Here is a 19,551-nt window from a genome sequence, read left to right on the forward strand (position 1 = left end):
TGATGCAGCCCAAAGGGATTTCTTCCCCATCTTCTCCTTTTATGTATGGGGGGACGGAGAGGGGGATCGCCGATTTAATAAAGTGACCTTGCTGTGGATGTGCTGTGTCTTGCAACACTGCTTCTGACCCAGGGCAGTGGACAAGGTGCAGGGATGACCCGTCATCCAGGAGGTGCTAAGATAAGAGGGAAGGTGGAAGGGAGTGGAGTGTATTTAGGGATGGAATGGGTGGGAATGATTTTATGCCTTTTCCTTTTCGGCTACCACCCTTGTAAGGGGGAAAAAGCCTTGGTATACGTATGTATGTATGTATATATTTTGTCAGTTAATTCTTCAATACATTCTTTCAGTATCCAGTTTGCAATTCCATCTGGGCCATGTGATTGTCTGACATCAAGGGTTTTGATTTGGTCACTGATTTCTTTTTTGTGTTACGATTATTTCTTTCATTGTTGGGGATATTTCTCTCTTTTTCTACACTGTTAGGCAAGTTTTCTATTGTGAATACTGATCTAAAGTGGCTGTCCATAATTTCAGCCATTTCCAGTTCTTTTGTATATTCCTTTTTATCTTGGTGCAGTTTTTGTATTTCTTATTTGTTTTTTAATTTTCCATTTACATATTTGTAAAATAGTTTGGGTTCTTCCTTACATTTGTCTATCTTTTTTTCGTATTTTCTCTTTTCATCTCTGCGTATTTTTACATATTCGTTTCTTAGTGTGATGTACATTTACCATTTGCTTGGTTTCTTATCTCTTTTCCATTTTTTCCTTAGCTTCACTACATCTTTTGTTGTACCAGCATTTTATGTATGTTTTTTCTATTTTTTGTTGTGGTATATATTTGTTCACTCCTTCATTATAAATTTCCTTTAGTATGTTCCATTTTTCTTCTATCCCTGCAGTGTCGCAAGATATCTTGGTACATTGTGCTTTTCTTTAATGCCATAGATTACTATACACCTTTTTCTATCCACTGTGTCCCTAACTATGTTACTTTCCTCTTTAATAATCTGAATCACAGTTTCTTTGGTATTATCTTTTACTTGTTGTTCCATTATTTTCTTTTGGGATATTTCTTGACTTTCCTGTTCAATTTTCCACTGTTTTTTGATTTCCTTCAGGTCATTCTCCTTGATTTTTTCTTCCACCTTTTCAGTTACTTCTTTCATTTGACTTTTAATTTCTTGTTTCAAAGCCTCGTTCCTATTATTATCCTCACTTTTCAACCTCTCATTATCACCCTTAAGCTGTCTTAATTCCTTTTTCAACTCGTCTATCTCCCTATTGTTTTCTTTGTTGGCTTTTCTTAGGATTGACACTTCTTGGTACATCATTCACTTTTAAGCTCTAATAATTCATCTGCAATGTCATTCATATATCTATTCCTCATTATATTCCTGTACCTAGATTCTCTATCCATCTCTATTTCTCTAAGTAATCCATTGCCTTCTCTTTCAAAACCAGAAAATCTACTTACGTACCAGCCTCTGATACTCTCTTGGTGTTCATGCAAAACATGATTTTTTTCTTACTACCCCGAGTGGTGTTTCAATTCTTGTTTCTTCCAGGCTTCTTTTTGTTGAGTCCATAGATTTAGGGGTTTCCATTTTGACAAAAAAAAAAAAAAGTGAAGCGGAGATAGAACTACGACCTACATTTGGATCACCACGAATGCACAGCCCCTACAACACCGTATTTAAACAAGTCTGACGTTGATCATTTCCAATCTTTTTGTTTGTATTTCGCTCATGAGTTAACGCTCCAAAAATACGTGTTGCTCCGTGCATGAAAGGGAGGTGAAGGAGTATGTGTGAAAAATAAATTGATGCAGCCCAAAGGGATTTCTCCCTGTCTTCTCCATTTCTGCATGAGGGGATGGAGAGGGGGTTCACCAACTTAATGAAGTGGCCTTGCTGTGGGTGTACTGTGTCTTGCGACAATGCTTCTGACCCAGGGCAGTGGTCGAGATGCAGGAGGAGTCAAGATAAGGAAGGAGGAGGGTGAATGGGAGTATGGAGTATATGGGGAGGGAATGGGTGGGAGTGGATTTTATTCCTTTGTTTTTTGGCTACTTCCCTTGTAAGATATATGTATACATATATCCAATTATCTTTTCCCCTTTACAAGGTAGGTAGCCAGTCAAGGTGTGCACCCATTCCACTCCATCCACCACTCGTGCCTCCATGCTATCTTAGCTCCTCAGTCATCCTTATCTCCAGCCCACTGCCTGGTTCAGAAGCAATGCAGCAAGACACAGCACATCCTCAGGAGGGCCACTTTGTGGTGACTCCCCTCCTGTAGAAAATAGAGAATCTATGTACCAAGAGCATTTTCCCACTTACAAGGGAGATAGCCAAGTCAAAGGCATGTACCTATTCCCATCCATTCAACTCCCCTCCACCAACCCCTTCTTTCCTCTCATCTTTTACCCACATTTATCATCAACTTCCTTCTTTTACACATCTTCCCATACTCTGTCACTAACTTTTTCAGTCCCTCCTCTGATGCTGCTGCAAGCAGTGTCGCAAACAACAACTGGTTTATCTCCCATTTTTCTCCATTTTCTTTGACCATCTCCAATCCTTTAACCACTACCCTCACTTTTACCTCTCGCACAACCCCATCCATGTATAAATTGAACAGCCAAGGTGACATAACACATCCCTGACAAAGTCCCACCTTTACCTCAAACCACTCACTCTCCATTTCTAATCTGAACACAAACTCTACTACTCTTGTAAAAACTCTTGACTGCTGTTAAAAGCTTTCCTCCTATCCTACATATCTACAATACCTCTCACAGTGCCTTCTTGTCAACCCTGTCATAAGCCTTTTCCTAAAGGTTTTGCACATATCTGTCTTACCACAAAAATCTGATGTACACAACCCCTACCTGTCCTAAACCCACACTGTTCCTCACCAGTTCCTCTCTTTATCCTTTATGGATTTGGAAAAGTCTTATAACAGAGTAGACGGTAAGGCACTGGAGGAGGTATTGCAGATATATGGAATTAAAGGAAAGCTGTAAAGGGCATCGAGTGTTCTCAAGAGTAGTAAAGCCTGTGTTAGAATTAGAAATGGAGAGGGCATGTGGTTTGAGGTAAAGGTAGGGCTGCATTAAGGATGTGTTAAGTCACCATAGCTGTTCAATATGTACATGGATAAGGTGGTGTAGGCAGTATATGTGAGAGTAATGGGCAGGGACTGGAAATTGTTAAGAAAATGGAGAAAAGTGGGAAGTGAGTAAGTTACAGGTACTCCTTGTTTAACGACCTACTCGGTTAGCGACGACGCGGAGTTACGACGGGCTTTATGACAGACCAATATTCGTTTAACGTAAATCTCCCAAAGTTACGACATCGTGTACGATAATTAAGTTGGCTGAGGCAAATTTGTATGATGTTATAATTGAACTTGTACGGTGGATATTACCTATGAGGTAAAGTGTTCTGAAGCTTAGGTGTACATTACCATCCTGCAAGCTGCAAAAACTACCTGGGGTACAGTATATACCGGTAGTGGTAAATTTTTAGCTTCGACCATGGGCGCAATATAGCAATAGAAAATTAATTATTAATTTTGTAAATTATAATGTATCAAAGTAATATGCAATTTTGTGAGCGGAAAAAAAGTGCTAAAACAAATTTCGTAAGTAACGAAGTCATGTCGGACGAATGGTACACCATGTTTGTTATGATAGATGCCGATGTCGAAGAAATAAAAGGATGATAAATTCGTCTAACCTAAACTAAACTAACCTGACCTGTGTTTGATAAATCATTACCTGCAAATTAAATGTCATCCGGCTCGTCCTCGTTGTCGTCGTCGTGAGAGACGTTGGCAGACGACAAGATGGCGTCCCAATCCTATGCTACCGACTTCGTTCATTAGCATATTTTCTTGTAGCATGGTATTTTTTACTTTCATTTCCACCCACAAAATTGCATATTACGTTGATACATTTTAATTTACAAAATTAATAATTAATTTTCTATTGCTATATCGTGCCCATGGTCGAAACTAAAAAAAATACCCCGGTATTCAATATGGAATGTCAGCATACGCAGATTTGGTCATATACGGTAATTTCAGGAACCTAACCACCGTAAATAAACAATAAATAAAGCTTTAATGTACTGTATAAGAGAGAGAAAATACACGAAAATAAAGATACATGTATTGCTGGACACTGTACATACAGTACATTTACACATATGTATACACATTTGCTTAACGACCAATTCGGTTAACAACGCCGCGCTGGTCCCAATTGTCGTCGTTAAACGAGGAGTGGTTGTATTTGCTGATGACACTGCACTTGTGGCAAGATCAGAGGTGGGGGATTAGAGAGTTTGGGAAGGTATGCAGGAAGAGGAAGTTGAAGATAAATGTGGATAAAAACAAAGTAATTATATGTTCAAAGGGGAAGGATGGCAGCATGTTGGATGTAAGTCTCACGGAGAGAGGCTGGAGGAAGTGGCTTGAGGTATTTGGGGTCACATGTGGCAGGAAGGGGAGGGGTGGAGATGGAAGTAAATTCCTTGGGGGACTAAACAGTGTGTTGAGAAAGGTATTTGGGAATTGATGCAAAGAGATTATAGGAAAGGGTGATGGTGCCGACAGCCATTTATGGGGCAGAGACTTTAAATTTAAGAGAGCCAGAGATTAAAAAGTTTGAATGTGACTGAGATGAAGTATGGTAGGGAGATAGCAGATAGTGCTGATAAAAGAGTACTTAGATGGTTTGGACACATGGAAAGAATAAGTGGAGAAAGATTAATAAAAGAGATATTGAAGGCAAAGGTGGAGGAGTGAACTTTAGGAGACAACCAAGGATGAGATGGATGAAGTGAGGAAGGTGTTGAGCAAGAGGGAAATGTGTATTGAACAAGGAAGGGAATGTGTGGAGATATGGGTAAGTGAAGAATGTGTATATATGGTAGTGTGATGCAAGGAAGGAATGGGGGGAGGTTAGGGAGGGGTTGGGTGTGAATGATATTTTGATGCAGCCTGAAGGGATTTCTCCCCATCTTTTTTTATGCATGAGGGGACAGGGAGTGGGGGTCTCCAAATAGGTGAAGTGGTCTTGCTGTTCATGTGCATTGCTTCAGACCCAGGGCAATGGGCGGGATACAGGGATGACCCGTCATCTGTCTTAACTTGTTTCCATATCCCCAGACAATTTCTGAAATCTTTGATGTACCCTGTTTGCCGTCTGTTTTAGAAATACTTGTTTTTTTAATAGAATTAGTATCTATCAAGTGTCATAATTTTTTATTTTTGTTAATTTTTTTCTCTCTCTAGTCTTTGCCAAGCAATGGGAAAATGCCATCTTCCTTAGCCAGTTCTTCCCTCTTTGCTTCCAGCTCAAGGTGAGTTATGGAGAAATATGTGTACCTTTAAATTTGAAGATACTAGTCTTTGTTGAAAGTGTATGATGTACTAGAAATTTTTACATTTTATGCCTATGATTTGATATTTTAATGAATAGTTGACTTCATGCTAATGAGATAATTGTGTTTAGGTCAAAAGAAACTAGGAAGCTGCTTCTATCATTTGATTCCCGTGGAGGTACTAGTCACCATGCAATGTTATTGTTTTTTAATTGAATGGATGTAGTTCTTGTTCTAAAACTTGAGACCACTTTATCTAAATAAATAGCTGTTCCGTGTGCTGGGGAAATATTAATATTACCAAGTTGTCCCTGTATCAACTGATTTCCTTCACTACAGTTGTTAAAGATCTTGTCATCTTTATCAATACCTAGAGAAGTTGCATTTGTTGCCTGCAAATCAATTCACATATTGTGAGAACTCTGGTACTTCTGATGGCCTACCCTCATTCTTGTAAATTAAGCAGGCTCCTAACTGAACATAAGGCCAAAGTAGTCCAACATCATCTCTGCTATTTTTGACAGGCTCAGCTATGCCAGTCTTTACTCTTGAGGAACCTGCAATTGTTTGAAGTCAGGAACTTGCTTCTTTGCAAACTACATTCACCCTATATATGTTGATGGTAGTTAGTGACTGGACTGCATCTATTCAGGAAATCCCCAATCCAGCATACTTTGACCCCAGCTTTTTAACATTTACACATTTGACTTACAAAGTAGGAGGGATCCAATTGACATGCCAAACATTTGGTATTGGCCATGAATAGTTGACTTGCCAAAATCATGTTCTAACTAGTCACTGAATTAAGACTTCTGAATATCTGACTGGTGGAAGTACTGGAAAATGAAATGGAAAATCAATCAAGATGTTTGCACCTTTCTTGCTCGTGTACCTGGAATCAACCCAATAGCCATATGGTTGGTGGCTCATTGCTGAGAGTACAAGATGACCTTGACAAATATGACTTCGAATGGAGAATCAAAAAACACATCAGGCAATAGCTTGTTCTCTGCTAGTGGCTTTTGCTACTTTATTCATCATTTATTGTGATCATATGTACCTGTATGCTTTCTTTTGTGGAGAGACATCATGAGATCTTGATCACTGCTGTGGTGTAAGCAGTGACAGCATGTAATACAAGCTTCATGCTAATCAGCAGGACAAAAAAGAACCACATTGGCATGACTGTAGGTCATTACCTTGCTCTGAAATATTACACTGGCCTGCGTTTAAATTTTTTTTCTTTTCAAAGGTCGAAGGTTTTTCAAGTGATTTAAAGGTTTTTTGGTGCGCTGAATCCAAAAATGCCATCCGTTTCCTTGGATCAGGTCTAGTTTTTGAGATATGAGAAGTGCGACTTTTGGGCCTTGTATAGTACTAAGTATAAGGAAAACGAGGCTGCAGGTATAGCCTACTCTTATTCTTTTTTATATAAAAATTATACTGTAGCACCCCAAAACTGATACTGAAACCTAATGATGTTTTTGTTTACTTTCAGGAAACTGAAACTGAAACTGCATTGACTACATTGACAAACTGCATTGACAACACTGAAACTGAAAATGGTTTAGAAAAGTGTGATCTCCAATCAATGTGACTGATTTTATAAGAATCTGTGCTTCTTGTGTTTCTATTTTGGACACGTATCTTAGATTGACAGAAAATGGAACGCAAATGCACAAATCATCCTGATAGGCTCTGCTACATATGTGATAATGTGATTCTTCCTCGTCGACTAGCAAATATAACTGATTTTGTGAAGAAGGCATATCATGCTTACTTTGGAGTTAAGCTTGGGGACCAGGACAAGCCATTTGCACCCCATGTTAGCTGCAAAACATGTGTCGAGAACTTGCATGATTGGAGAAATAAAAAAAAGGAAGAGTATGCCATTCGCTGTTCCAATGGTTTGGAGAGAGGGTAAAGATCATGTGTCAGACTGCTATTTCTGCATGACTAATCTTAAAGGAGTCAACCGCAAGAACAAGCATTGTATTCAGTATCCTAATGTTCCGTCTGCCATACGACCAGTCCCTCATGGTCCAGGCCTGCCCGTTCCTGAGCCAGATGTTGCAATGGAATCTAGCTCTGAATCGGAATCTGATAACGCACTAGACAGGGCAGAGGGTGGAGAATACATGCCAGGAGAGAATGACCGGCCAGTGCCTCTAACACAAGCAGATCTCAATGACCTGACACGAGATCTAAACCTATCAAAGGAATCAGCACAGCTTCTGGGTTCTCGTCTTCATGAGAAAAATTTGCTAGCACCTGAGACAACATTCTTCTGGTACCGAGAGCGTGAAAGAGAATTTAGACAGTTCTTCACAACCCAGAAGGACTCGTCATTAGTTTACTGCAACAACATTGCCGGTTTGATTCAATCAATGGGGCTGGACTATGTTGCTACTGGATGGAGACTGTTCATCGACTCTTCCAGCAGAAGTCTCAAGGCAGTCCTCCTTCACAACGAAAATAAATACTCTTCAATTCCAATCGGTCATTCGGTGCAAATGAAAGAAACTCATGACAACATGGATCAGCTACTGTCTGCTCTGAACTACAATGACCATGGTTGGTTGATCTGTGGAGATCTTAAGGTAGTTGGATTGGTTTTGGGACTACAGGGTGGGTACACAATGTATCCATGCTTTTTGTGTTTGTGGGATAGTCGGGCTGATGATCAACATTTTGTCAGACAAGAATGGCCACCACGACAATGTTTGAGACATGGTTCACACAGTGTTCAGGCTCGTTCTCTTGATGAACCAAACAAGGTCTTACTCCCACCTTTACATATCAAACTGGGACTGATGAAGAACTTTGTGAAGGCAATGGACAAGGACGGCATGGGATTTACTTTTCTTCAGCAGAAGTTTCCTCCGATCAGTCTGGAAAAGCTTAAGGCTGGCATCTTTGATGGGCCTCAGATAAAGGAACTTATGAAGGACTCAATGTTTGACGATGCACTGAATGCAGCTGAGCTGTCCGTTTGGTGGTCGCTTAAGTCAGTGATAAGAAACTTTCTAGGAAATAACCGAAGTGCAGAATACAAGAAAGAAGTCGATGAGCTATTGAATAGCTATCGAAAATTAGGGGCTCACATGTCAGTCAAAAGGCACTTTCTACGGCCCCACTTAGACTTTTTCCCTCAGAACTGTGGTGACTTCAGTGAGGAACAGGGAGAACGTTTCCACCAGGATATTCGTGTCATGGAAGAACGCTACCAAGGCCGGTGGGATGTAAACTTTCTTGCGGACTACTGTTGGTGTTTGAAACGAGACGTGGTGGCTGCCCAACACAGGAGAAAATCACTGAAAAGGCCCTTCATCCATGATTAGATTTTCTGTAATATATCCTCTTTATCTTCTGAACTATGCAAGAAAAAATTATTTCTTTTGTCAAGAATTTTTTACCAAAATTAAAGGGAATAAATAGCACTAAATGGCGTTTTTAATTATTTTTACCGCCTCATATCTAAAAAACGTGACCTGATTGAACAAAATGAGTGTGATTTTTAGATTCTGCATAGCAAATTACCCTAGAATCAGTTATCAGATGCTTTACCTTTGAAACTTCGCAGGCCAGTGTTATCAACACAAAATAGGACTTGCCACACTCAAATGCAACACCAGAGATGTTGTTGTCCCATCCTCGCCCTACCTACACAACAGGATAAAATCTCGTTTGAGTGACCTAGGGGAAACAACACAAATACCTCTGTCATCTCTCCACCCTTTCCTATATGAAAAGACTCGTTTCCAAACTGTGAATGCCTTATATCATGTACACATAATATGACACATCAGTATTCCCATACCTTAGAATACCATGTATGCAGTATATGCAGTATCCACTAGCTACTAGCTAGACCAACATCATGAAACTTGTGTCCCAGTGGTTGTATGGTGTTGTCCACAAGAATAGAATTGTTGGTGATCTGTAGGTAAAAATATGTATCTGCCTACTACATCCACATCTGCTTTACATATTCATCTTGGGCATCATTCATCTAGAACAGCGTTTCTCAACCAGGGTTCCCTGGAACCCTAATGTTCTACAAAAAGTACCTAACGGTTCCGCGAGAATAAGTGAGACAAGGTAATGCACTTTTGATTTTTTATTTAATTTCATATATGTAATATAATTGAACATGCACAATATATTCTTGGTTAATGTAATATAGACATCATCCTATCTAACCTATTATTATGATGAAAATAAAATTTTTTTTTTTTTTTTTTTTTTTTTTTTTTTTTTTTTTTTCTCTCTCTCTCTCTCTCTCACAGGAGTTCCTTGAGACATGGAATTTATTTTAAAGGTTGCACAAGGGTAAAAAGGTTGAGAAACGCTGATCTAGAAAATCTTTTCATCTCGCATTTATCTGTCTTAATATTCCTGTTACAACCCACTACTCCCAAGATCTTTGAATTTGGTTATTCATAGAACTTTACTGCATTTTTCTTCATATTCTACCACCACCCATCTCCCTATTTATTTTCATTTATGCCCACATCTTAATTAAATGCATCCATATTTGGTAATGTTCCATCATATCACCAATCTGATTGCTACTCCATCATTTTCCCATATCCATTCGTGTCAACATTAAAAAGTAATGCTTATTTCAGGCTGTCTAGCCCAGTGACAAGTGCCATAGGCTCCAACAAAGGAGACAAATCAGCTCCTCATGCCTTCCAGATTGCCATGCCAACAACACCTGGAAGTATTAACCCACCAGAAAACCAAGGTACCCTCTGTGCATGTTAATTGTCATTCTTCCAACTTTTTTCTCAACTCATATTTATTTATTTTTCTCAATTTCTTTTCTCTTTTCTTTTTCCTGGGTCCTTATGTTGCTTTATTGCCTTATGCAATGTCAGTGCTTTTACGATGTCTTGAAGACCATTTTATGGTGTTTTACTTTAATATTTTGAGAAGTTCTACAGAATTTGGAGAGAGCAATGATAGGTACCTGCAAGTGATGTCCTGTAAGACAGACATCAGAATCATTGCCCCATGCTGCTTTCAAAATCTGTCAACATCATCACTTGTATTTGGAGGTGCTGACACTGTTTCCAGACCTAGCCCAAGATCTATCTCAAAACTATTTCCTCCACTTGCCTCAGCAATCCAAGTACATTGGACAAAGATGATGAATTGTAGTTACACGCCTTTTGGTGGTTGATCCTCACCTTTTTGCACAAGAGGAACCTGCAACCAGAAGCTGCTTTCCCATCCCCCATTACTGTAGTCCATATTTCTTTCCAGAGAGATCTATGGGATGGCCTGAGGACTGTTTCTAGTCACTGCAAGGCTGTAGTTTTCCAGTTGTGAAATTCAAGGCTACAATAATTATCATAATTGGAATACATTATGAGTTGATAATGATAGATACCTAAATTAGCCATGATTTTTGTATGATTAGAAGTTGAATGTATTCATTCAAGCCATTGTAGGTAAATAGATAAGAAAGTTGACATATTTTTAATGCTCTGACAGTTTGAAAAGGCTTCCGCAGGTACTTTCAGTTGCAAATATTAGTTTTTTTTTTTTTTTTTTTTTTTTTTTTTTGGTATGTGTAAAGGGTAATGTGGCTGTAGACTAATGTATGTAGGACTAATTTCTTGTTTCTAGTGTGCTCACTGTAGATCAGTGGTTTTGCATGATTATGTACACAGTGGAATTACACTTAGTAAGAATGATTGATTTTATTTATGCACTTATGGAAATTATTTTTCATTATGTTTTGTTTCATGCAGTGTGTTTGGATGTGTTTTTGTGTTTGTGTGATCATGTTCATGTTCTGTATATCTAATTGTATGTGTGGATACCAAAGATAGCCTCCTCCTAAAGAGAGAAAAAAAAAAAAAAGAAATTTGCAGGACAAGTGTAAGAGGCCGGTAGATGGAGGTAGGCAATTCAGTAGATGAAGAGGTAGATGGGAGAATGAATGCTAATAATGTTATGAAACACTGGTGTATTGAAATGCTGAGTCGCGGATTGTTTAGTCCCCTGTAAGAGGAAAAAAGAAATTGGTCGGGACAACCAACGGTAGCTGCCGAGCCCTGTAAGAGGCCGGTAGATGGAGGTAGACAATTCAGTAAATGGAGAGGTAGATGGGAGAACAAATGCTAATAATATTATGAAACACTGGTGTATTGAAATGCTGAGTCGCGGATTGTTTAGTCGCCGACAAGCGACAATAGCTGAGTCAGACTCGCTGTTAGCTCGGATTTGACTGTTTTTATAAACAACACTGGAGTCGCCGTGCTGTCTGTGTAAGCTATGGGTTTCAAAGTTCCATTTCTCTCTTGCATCAGTATGCCTCCTAATCCTATGTCAGACGCATCAGTACAAAGAATGAATTCTTTTTCATAATCAGGTATTATTAATATGGGGAATTTATGAGTTTATCTTTCAACTTGTCAAAAGCTTCTTGCTGTGCAGGTCCCCATATGAACTTTGAGTCCTTTCTCAACAAAGAACTTAGTGGATTAGCAATGTCAGCATATCTTTGAATGAATTTTCTATAATATCCTGTCAAACCTAAAAAGCTCTTAACCTTGTCTACATTGGTCAGAACTGGAAACTTCTTGACAGCGTCAACCTTTGAGTTCACTGTACTAAGTCCATGTCTGTCTATCTTATGTCCTAAGTAAATGACACTGTCTTGCAAGAACTTAAATTTTTCAAGTTTTACTTTTAACCCTACTTCTCCTAGTCTTGAGAATATCAAATCTAATTTCTTAAAGTGCTCCACTGCTGTCTGAGAAACTATTAAAATGTCATCTAGAAAAACACTGGCAGTGTTTCCTAACAATCCATCTAGAATAGTATTCATTAATCTCATGTAAGTTAATGGACTATTACAGAACCCAAATGGCATTCTCTTGAACTCATAATGTCCTGTTGAAGTAGAAAATGCTGTGAACTCTCTTGAGTCTTCATGCAACTCTATTTTCCAAAAAGCTGATTTGATATCTATAGTACTAAAATATCTATTCTCAGTTCCCAAACTTCTCAAAATGTCACCGATAATGGGTAATGGTAACCTATCATGAATGGTGTGCTTATTCAATTCCCTATAATCTATCACTGGGCGCATAGTACCATCTGACTTTGGCACCAAAGTCAAAGGAAAGTTCCACTCACTTTTACTATGTTCAATAATATCCTGTGATAACATTTCAGTGATTAGTTTATCTACTATTGCTAATTTAGAGTGAGGAACTCTGTAGGCGGGTATGTAGATAGGTTGTGTTCCTGGTTTTAACTTAATATGATGTTTTAAAACAGTTGTTTTGCCTAAGGCGTCCCCCGGCAAAGCAATTGCTTTATTGTTTTTCACAAGCAAAGCAAGTAAACTTTCATCCAACTCAGGGCAATTAGTTGCTTGTAATAATTCTTTATATCTATTTCTTAAGTCTATTCCTTCTTGAACTGAACAGATTGATGAAGTTGCTCATTCTATCTCCTCACTATTCTCATTTAAAATCTTAATAGGTTTAGTACACACCTGAAAACATCCTATTTGTGTACCTTTCTTTAAAACTATCTCGTTATTCATAGTGTTAATTACTAGTACTTCTACTCTGTTCTTATTTGACTTATAAATCCCTGAGTCCCACTTCAATCCTTTAAGTTTAACTGATTCTGGGACTGTAATTATTTCAGAGTCTACATTGATTCCTTTCAAACACACTTCAACTTCATTAATTGACATGGGATGTAACAATGTCGACCTTATTATGCCACCCTCTGCAATTATCAAGGCTTCAGTCATTGATAATTTAGTAATCTCTGGGATTTCCTGAACATCTGAGTTGGGTTTACAGGGTGCTTTACTTTCTGTTGGCCTGGACCACTCGGCCTCGTTATCTAAGATAGAAATATTATCTAAGGATTCATTGATTCCTGTCACTGGTCTTAAGTCTGGTTGATTAAAAAATGGGATTAACTGTGACTTCACTAAAATCCCTAAGTCAGCAGGACAAATTACCATGTTTTCTTTTCTCATAGTTGCAAATCCTATCAATAAATCTCCTGGAAAAACAGATTCTTCTACCACTATCACTGGAATGTACAAATGTTCATTTGTATATAAGGCAACTTCTAGTTCAAAATTACCTAATGTTTTTAACTGATTTCCAGTTACACCTTGCAATGAGTAACGGATTGGTTCCAACATTTTCACTCCTAGGTTCAACTGGTTTAAAACTTTACTAGTAATTACATTAACTACAGACCCTGTATCAATGAATATTTGGATGGGCTTATTGAATACTCTATCCGCAATGAGAGATCCTACAGAAGTTTTACCAACAGTAATTATCAGTTTGTCAGTTTCTTTCATCTCTCTTGCATTCCCATATTTAACACAATACCGTCTATCGGTATATATATGGGGAGTTCTGAAATTGTTTATTCTGTGTCTGGGGGTACCCGAAAATTTCGGCATTCATGAGTCTTATGACCTATTCTATGGTGGTACATACAAAATGATGGGTTTCTACACTGATATTCATCATGACCCTCATATTTGCAATTTCTACAAATAATTCCATAAAAACAGTCTTGGGCCTTGTGTCCCCAGGTATTACAATTAAAACATAGGATTCTAGCATCCCTGGATGGACTTCTAGCTTAACACATTAGTAGTCATACCTGTAATTTGACTTGTCTGCCACCACGTAGAGTTGCTTACGATGTCATTTTGACATCCCCTCGACGTCCTTCGTCAGCCTTGAAGATCGTCTTGTAGATGATCACCTTGAAGATCGCTTTGTTCCACTCGTAGTAATTGCTTGTAGCCTCTCGTTCAGTTGCTCGTAGTTTGTAGATCCCTCGTTCCTCGTTCCTCTCGTAGTCGACCCGTCAGACCTTCGTCATCCCCCTCGTCCTTGAAACTAACACACTCTTGGTTGTGGTTGCCTTATTCCCGTAGACTTTCTCGCACCACTTCGCCTGAGTCTGTCTTGCACCACTTCAAGCACCAGTCTTATAATCTCTTCGGAGGTGTGTTTAACCTCTTCAGTACGGACCTTAAATCTCGCGGGCAGCAGCCGCTGCCAGCCGTACGACGTGTCGTAATAATACTCGCATCATAAAATATAGTCACCGCTTATATCGATCGTTCTCTCTTTCACCCGTGAATTTAGATAACCATAGAAAATGTGATTAAAGACAGTTTAGAGAGTATGTCATTACGCAGGGGCAACTACAATAAATATAATCAAGACGCCGATATGTCAGCCTCGCGTATCAATTTGCTCCTCATGCCGCCTACATATGCGGCACCGTTTGGAAGGGGTTAACACCCAGTTCATCGCACCGCTGTTCACCACTGTACCACCTCTCTTTTGTCACCACCGATTCTTTTCTCTTTGCTGTCTTGTCCTTCTTTCAGTAATTTTCTAGTTAATTCTTAAGTTCAATCGCTTCTTAGAAAGTAGGCCCCATGCCTAGTTCTCTTGAGTTTTTGGGTGAAATAAAAAGAGGTGTAAATTTCCTACTTCTTGATCTAACGGAATACACCCAGAGAGTCTCGCGCTTGAGGTTCTCTGGGTGTATTCCGTTAGATCAAGAAGTAGGAAATTTACACCCCTTTTTCATATCACCCAAAAACTCGAGAGAACTAGTCATGGGGCCTACTTTCTAAGAAGCGATTGAACTTAAGAATTAACTAGAAAATTACTGAAAGAAGGACAAGACAGCAAAGAGAAAAGAATCGGTGGTGACAAAAGAGGGGTGGTACAACAAGAAACAAATGTATACAACTAAACAAGACATTACAACACTAACAAAACAATTACAAGTAAGAAAGTGGTGGGATAATGAAGTGAAGATGGTAGTTGAAAAGAAGCAAGCATGTGTAGACTGGTTGCAAAGTACAACTCAAAAAGCACACGAGAGGTATAAGGAACAGAAGAGAAGCAAAATGTTAGATAGAAGTTAGAAGGCAGAGAATAACAGATGTAAAATGGGGTAGGATTACGGCAGAATATTTTTTAAATAAAAACATATTTTGGAAAGAAGTTCGGAAGTGAGGGGAGGGGAGTCAAACAGAGAAGAAAAAGTGAAAGGTCCAGATGGACAGGTGTTAATATAAGTGAAGTTAGTAAAGGGAAGATGGGTAGTGTTTCAGAGTGGTGGGAGGCACAAAGAAAATGTCAGTGATGGGAGAGGAAAATGGAAGAGATATTGGAAAAGATGAGGTACAAGGAGCTTTGAGAATGATGATAGCTGGTGAGGCACCTAGGTTGGATGGATATCATGTGGTGTCTTAAAAAAAGAGAAAGTGATAGTGGACTATATAGTAAGGTTTAATGTGTGTCTGAGGGAGGGGAGACTTTTGGAGGAGTGCCTGTATAGATCCACATTACAAAGGAAAAGGGGACTGTAATTGTAGTAGTTTTAGAGGGATCAGTTTATTGAATGTAGGTGGAAAGGTTTATGGGAATGTTTTGATTAAGAGAGGAGAACGAAGGGAATAATTGGTGAGGAGGAGTGGGAGTTTAGGAAAGGAAGATGTGTGGATCAATTTTTATGGTCAAGCAGATTTGTGAGAAGGCTTTGGCAATAGGTCAGGATGATTGTTGGCCCAATATGGATTTGGTGAAGATGTACCCCAGGGTAGGTAGATAGGAAGGCACTGTGGGAGGTATTGCAGGTAAATGGGATTGGGGAAAGCTGCAGGGTAGTCAATAGTTACTATTTTTATTTTCAGACTCCATCCAGCATTAGAATAATACCAATACAGGTTCAAACTGACCAAGATACAACCACCACATGGAGGACACAGAAAAAGCCTACAAATCTATGATGTGCACAGGCATACCCTGGACAACTCTATATTTACCCAAGTTACATAGGGACTTCTCCGGAGGTTGTTGCTGATTCCTGATGGCTGTGGGTCTTCAGAAAGAGACTTGGAGGAATGGATTGCTATCTATCAATGTATATACCAAAAAGCTTCTCTCTTGTGAAGGAAGTAGCTAGCTAAGGCATGCACCCACCCTCCACCCATCCAATACCCATTTATATTTTCCCCTTTATCATAGCTCCTTTGCTTTGTTCTGGAGCTGTGATAAGGGGGGAGGGAAAGTAAATGGGTAAAAGATATGTGGAAGGCAAAGGTGGAAGGAGTGAACATGAGGGGGAACCAAGGATGAGATATATGGGGTAAAGGGGGCATTGGGAAAGAGGGGAATGTCGTTAAGGAAAGAAGGGAGAAGACAGAAGATAGGAGTGAGTGATGCATGAAAGGGAGTGGGTGGGGGATTGGGGGGTGAGGGAGTAGGTTTGAATGAGATGGAGCCCAAAGGGATTTCTCCCCATCTTCTCTTTCTCTGAATGAGGGGACGGAGAGGGGGGTAGAGGGAGTCGGTGATTAAATGAAGTGGCCTTGCTGTGGATGTGCTGTCTTGCTATGCTGCTTCTGACCCAAGGCAGTGGGCTAGGTGCAGGGATGACCCATCATCCAAGAGGAGCCAAGAGATGTGGGAGGGAGAGGTGGTGAATGGATGGGAGTGGATTTATGCCTTTGAATTCGGCTATCTCCCTTGTAAGGGGGGGAACCATGTATGTATGTATATGTATCATATCTCCTGGTATGGGTTACAAAGTTGGATAGAGTGAGAAATAATGAAGTGAGGAGTAGATGTGAAAAAGTAAATGGCACATGGAGTTGATGGGATGGTTTGGACACATGAATGAGTTAAGAAAGAGGAGTAAAAGAGGTGTGGAAGGCAGAGGGGATGACAGAGGATGAGATGGATGAATGTAGGTAAAATGGGCTTTGAGCAGGATAGAAATGTTAAACAAGGAATGGAGAAGCCAGCAGATATAGTGGAGAATGGTTGTGTATGAATGCAAAGAAGGGAGGTGCCAGGGGATGGGGGAAGTAGGGAATGTTTATGTATAAATGATATTTTGACTCAGCCTGAAGGAAATTCTCCCCCATCTTCTCTGTTTTGTACATTGGGGTTTGAGGTTGCTGATAAAGTGAAATGGGCCTGCTGTGGGTGTACTGTGTCTTGCTGCATTGCTTCTGACCCAGGGTAGTGGGTAGGAAACAGGTATAAACAGTCATCCACAGGATGCCAATACAAGGAGGAAAGGGTGATGGACAGGAGTGGATATATGCCCTTGGTAAACAGTCATCCACAGGATGCCAATACAAGGAGGAAAGGGTGATGGACAGGAGTGGATATATGCCCTTGGTAAATAGATAGGACTTGGCTCCTCATGGATCATTGGCCACAGATTGGTTACAAAATAGGACAAGAGAATCATATGAGAGGTACAAAGAGCATAAGATAAAGGAGGCAAAGAGGAGAGCAGATGTGATATGGGGTAAGAGTATGACAAAATTTTGAAAGTAATAACAAGGCGTTTTGGAAGGACATTAAGAGAGGAAGAGGAGGTGAATCAAGTATAGAAGAAAAGGTAAAAGGTACAGATGGAGAGGAAGAGGAACTGAGTATTTTAGGGAGTTGCTAAATGTGAAGGAGGATAAGGAGGGAAAGGAAGTTGTAGTGAGAAGTGCCAAGAAAAGGACAGTGATGAATGAGGAAAATGGAGGAGAAAGGAAAGTTGAGGTGAAACCAGTTATTAAAATGATGAGAGGAGGTAAGGCACCTGGGTTAGATGTGGAGTGTCTAAAAAAGGGAGGCACAGCAATGATGGACTGGCTGGTGAGGTTGTTGAATGTTAGTCTAAACGAGGGTATAGTGCTGGAAGACTGAAGGAGTGGCTGTATAGTTATACTTAACAAGGGAGAGGGAACAAGTGTGAGTGTAGTAATTTCAGAGAGATCAGTTTGTTGAGTATAGTTGTGAAGGCTTATGGGAAGGTTCTGATTGAGAGGATTAAAAGAGGAACAGAGGGAGTAATTGGTGGGGAATAGTGTGGGTTTAGGACAGGTAGGGGTTGCATGGGTCAGGTTTTTGTGGTAAGACAGATGTGAGAAAGCTTTGGGAATATGTAAGGATGTTTTTTGGGCCTTTATGGATTTGGAAAAGACTTATGACAGGGTAGACAGGAAGGTATTGCAGATGTATGGAATAGGAATGCTATTAAGAGTTTTAATGAGAGTAGTAGAGCATTAGGATTAGAAATGGAGATTAAGTGGTTTGAGGTAAAGGTTGGATGTGTTGTGTTGACTTGGCTGTTCAATTCATATATGGATGGGATGGTGCGAGAGGTAAATGCAAGGGTAATGGCAAGGAGATTGGAGATAGTTAAAGAAAATGGATAAGAATGGGAGATAAGCCAGTTGTTGTTAACTACTTGTAGTAGGATCAGAGGAGGGATTAAGGAAGTTAGTGACAGAGTTTGGGAAGGTGTGCGAAAGAAGGTAGTTGAAGATAAATGTGGGTAAAAGTAAGGTGATGGGATGTGCAGGGGGAGAGGATGGCAGCAAATTGGAAGTGATTATTAAGGGAGAGAGATTGGAGGAAGTAGATAGCCTTAGATACTTGGGTGCGAATGTGGTGGGAGGGGGATGGAGATGGAGGTAGAATGTAGATTGAGAGGGACAAATGGGTGCCTTGGGGGGGATTAAGGAGTGTAATGAGAGGTAGACATTTGGGAATGGATGCTTAGAGGAGTGATTGAGCTGACAGCAATGTATGGGACAGAAACATGGAACATGAGAGGAAGAGATTGTGTTTGGGGTGAGGTGCCGTAGGGGTTTGGTGGAAGTTGCTAGGCTGGATGGAGTGAGAAACAATGTGAGTGGGTGTGGAAAGGGAGTTGGGAGATTAGGGTGATGTGGGAAAGTATTGGGATGATTTGGAAACATGGAATGGGTGAAGAAAGATTGGTGTGTGAGGTGTGGAAGGCAGAAGAGGAGGGGGTGAACATGAGTGAGCAACCAAGGATAAGATGGATGGATGGGGTGAAGGGGGCATTGGGAAAGGGGAATGTCTGTTGAAAGAGGAGGAGAGAAGGAGGAGGATAGGGGTGAGTGGAGAATGGTTGTGTATGAATGAATCTGTGATGCATGGAAGGAAGTGGGTGGGTGATAGTGGGGGGGAGTATGTGTGAATGGTATTTTGATGCAACCTAAAGGGATCTCTCCACCGTCTTTTCTGTTTCTGCATGAGGGAACGTAGAGGGGGGGTCGCCAAATAAATGAAGTGGCCTTGCTG

General features: G+C 40.0%; 1 protein-coding gene across 15 annotated transcripts in view; it reads left to right on the top strand.

Moving 5' to 3' along the window:
• Positions 1 to 19,551, top strand: part of LOC143036396 (E3 SUMO-protein ligase RanBP2-like) — a 381,916-nt gene that overhangs the window by 133,816 nt on the left and 228,549 nt on the right. For all 15 annotated transcript variants that reach the window (XR_012967350.1, XM_076203706.1, XM_076203712.1 and 12 more), the window contains 2 exons: positions 5,307 to 5,374; positions 10,027 to 10,145. Coding sequence is in view for 14 of the 15 variants with exons in the window: in XM_076203706.1 (XP_076059821.1) it covers positions 5,307 to 5,374; positions 10,027 to 10,145 (187 nt within the window). In the remaining variant the exon portion in view is untranslated. The remainder of the gene's footprint in view (positions 1 to 5,306; positions 5,375 to 10,026; positions 10,146 to 19,551) is intronic.

The sequence above is a fragment of the Oratosquilla oratoria genome, chromosome 20, assembly GCF_046742065.1.
Source record: "Oratosquilla oratoria isolate Oo_2021 chromosome 20, ASM4674206v1, whole genome shotgun sequence".
Taxonomy (NCBI): domain Eukaryota; kingdom Metazoa; phylum Arthropoda; class Malacostraca; order Stomatopoda; family Squillidae; genus Oratosquilla; species Oratosquilla oratoria.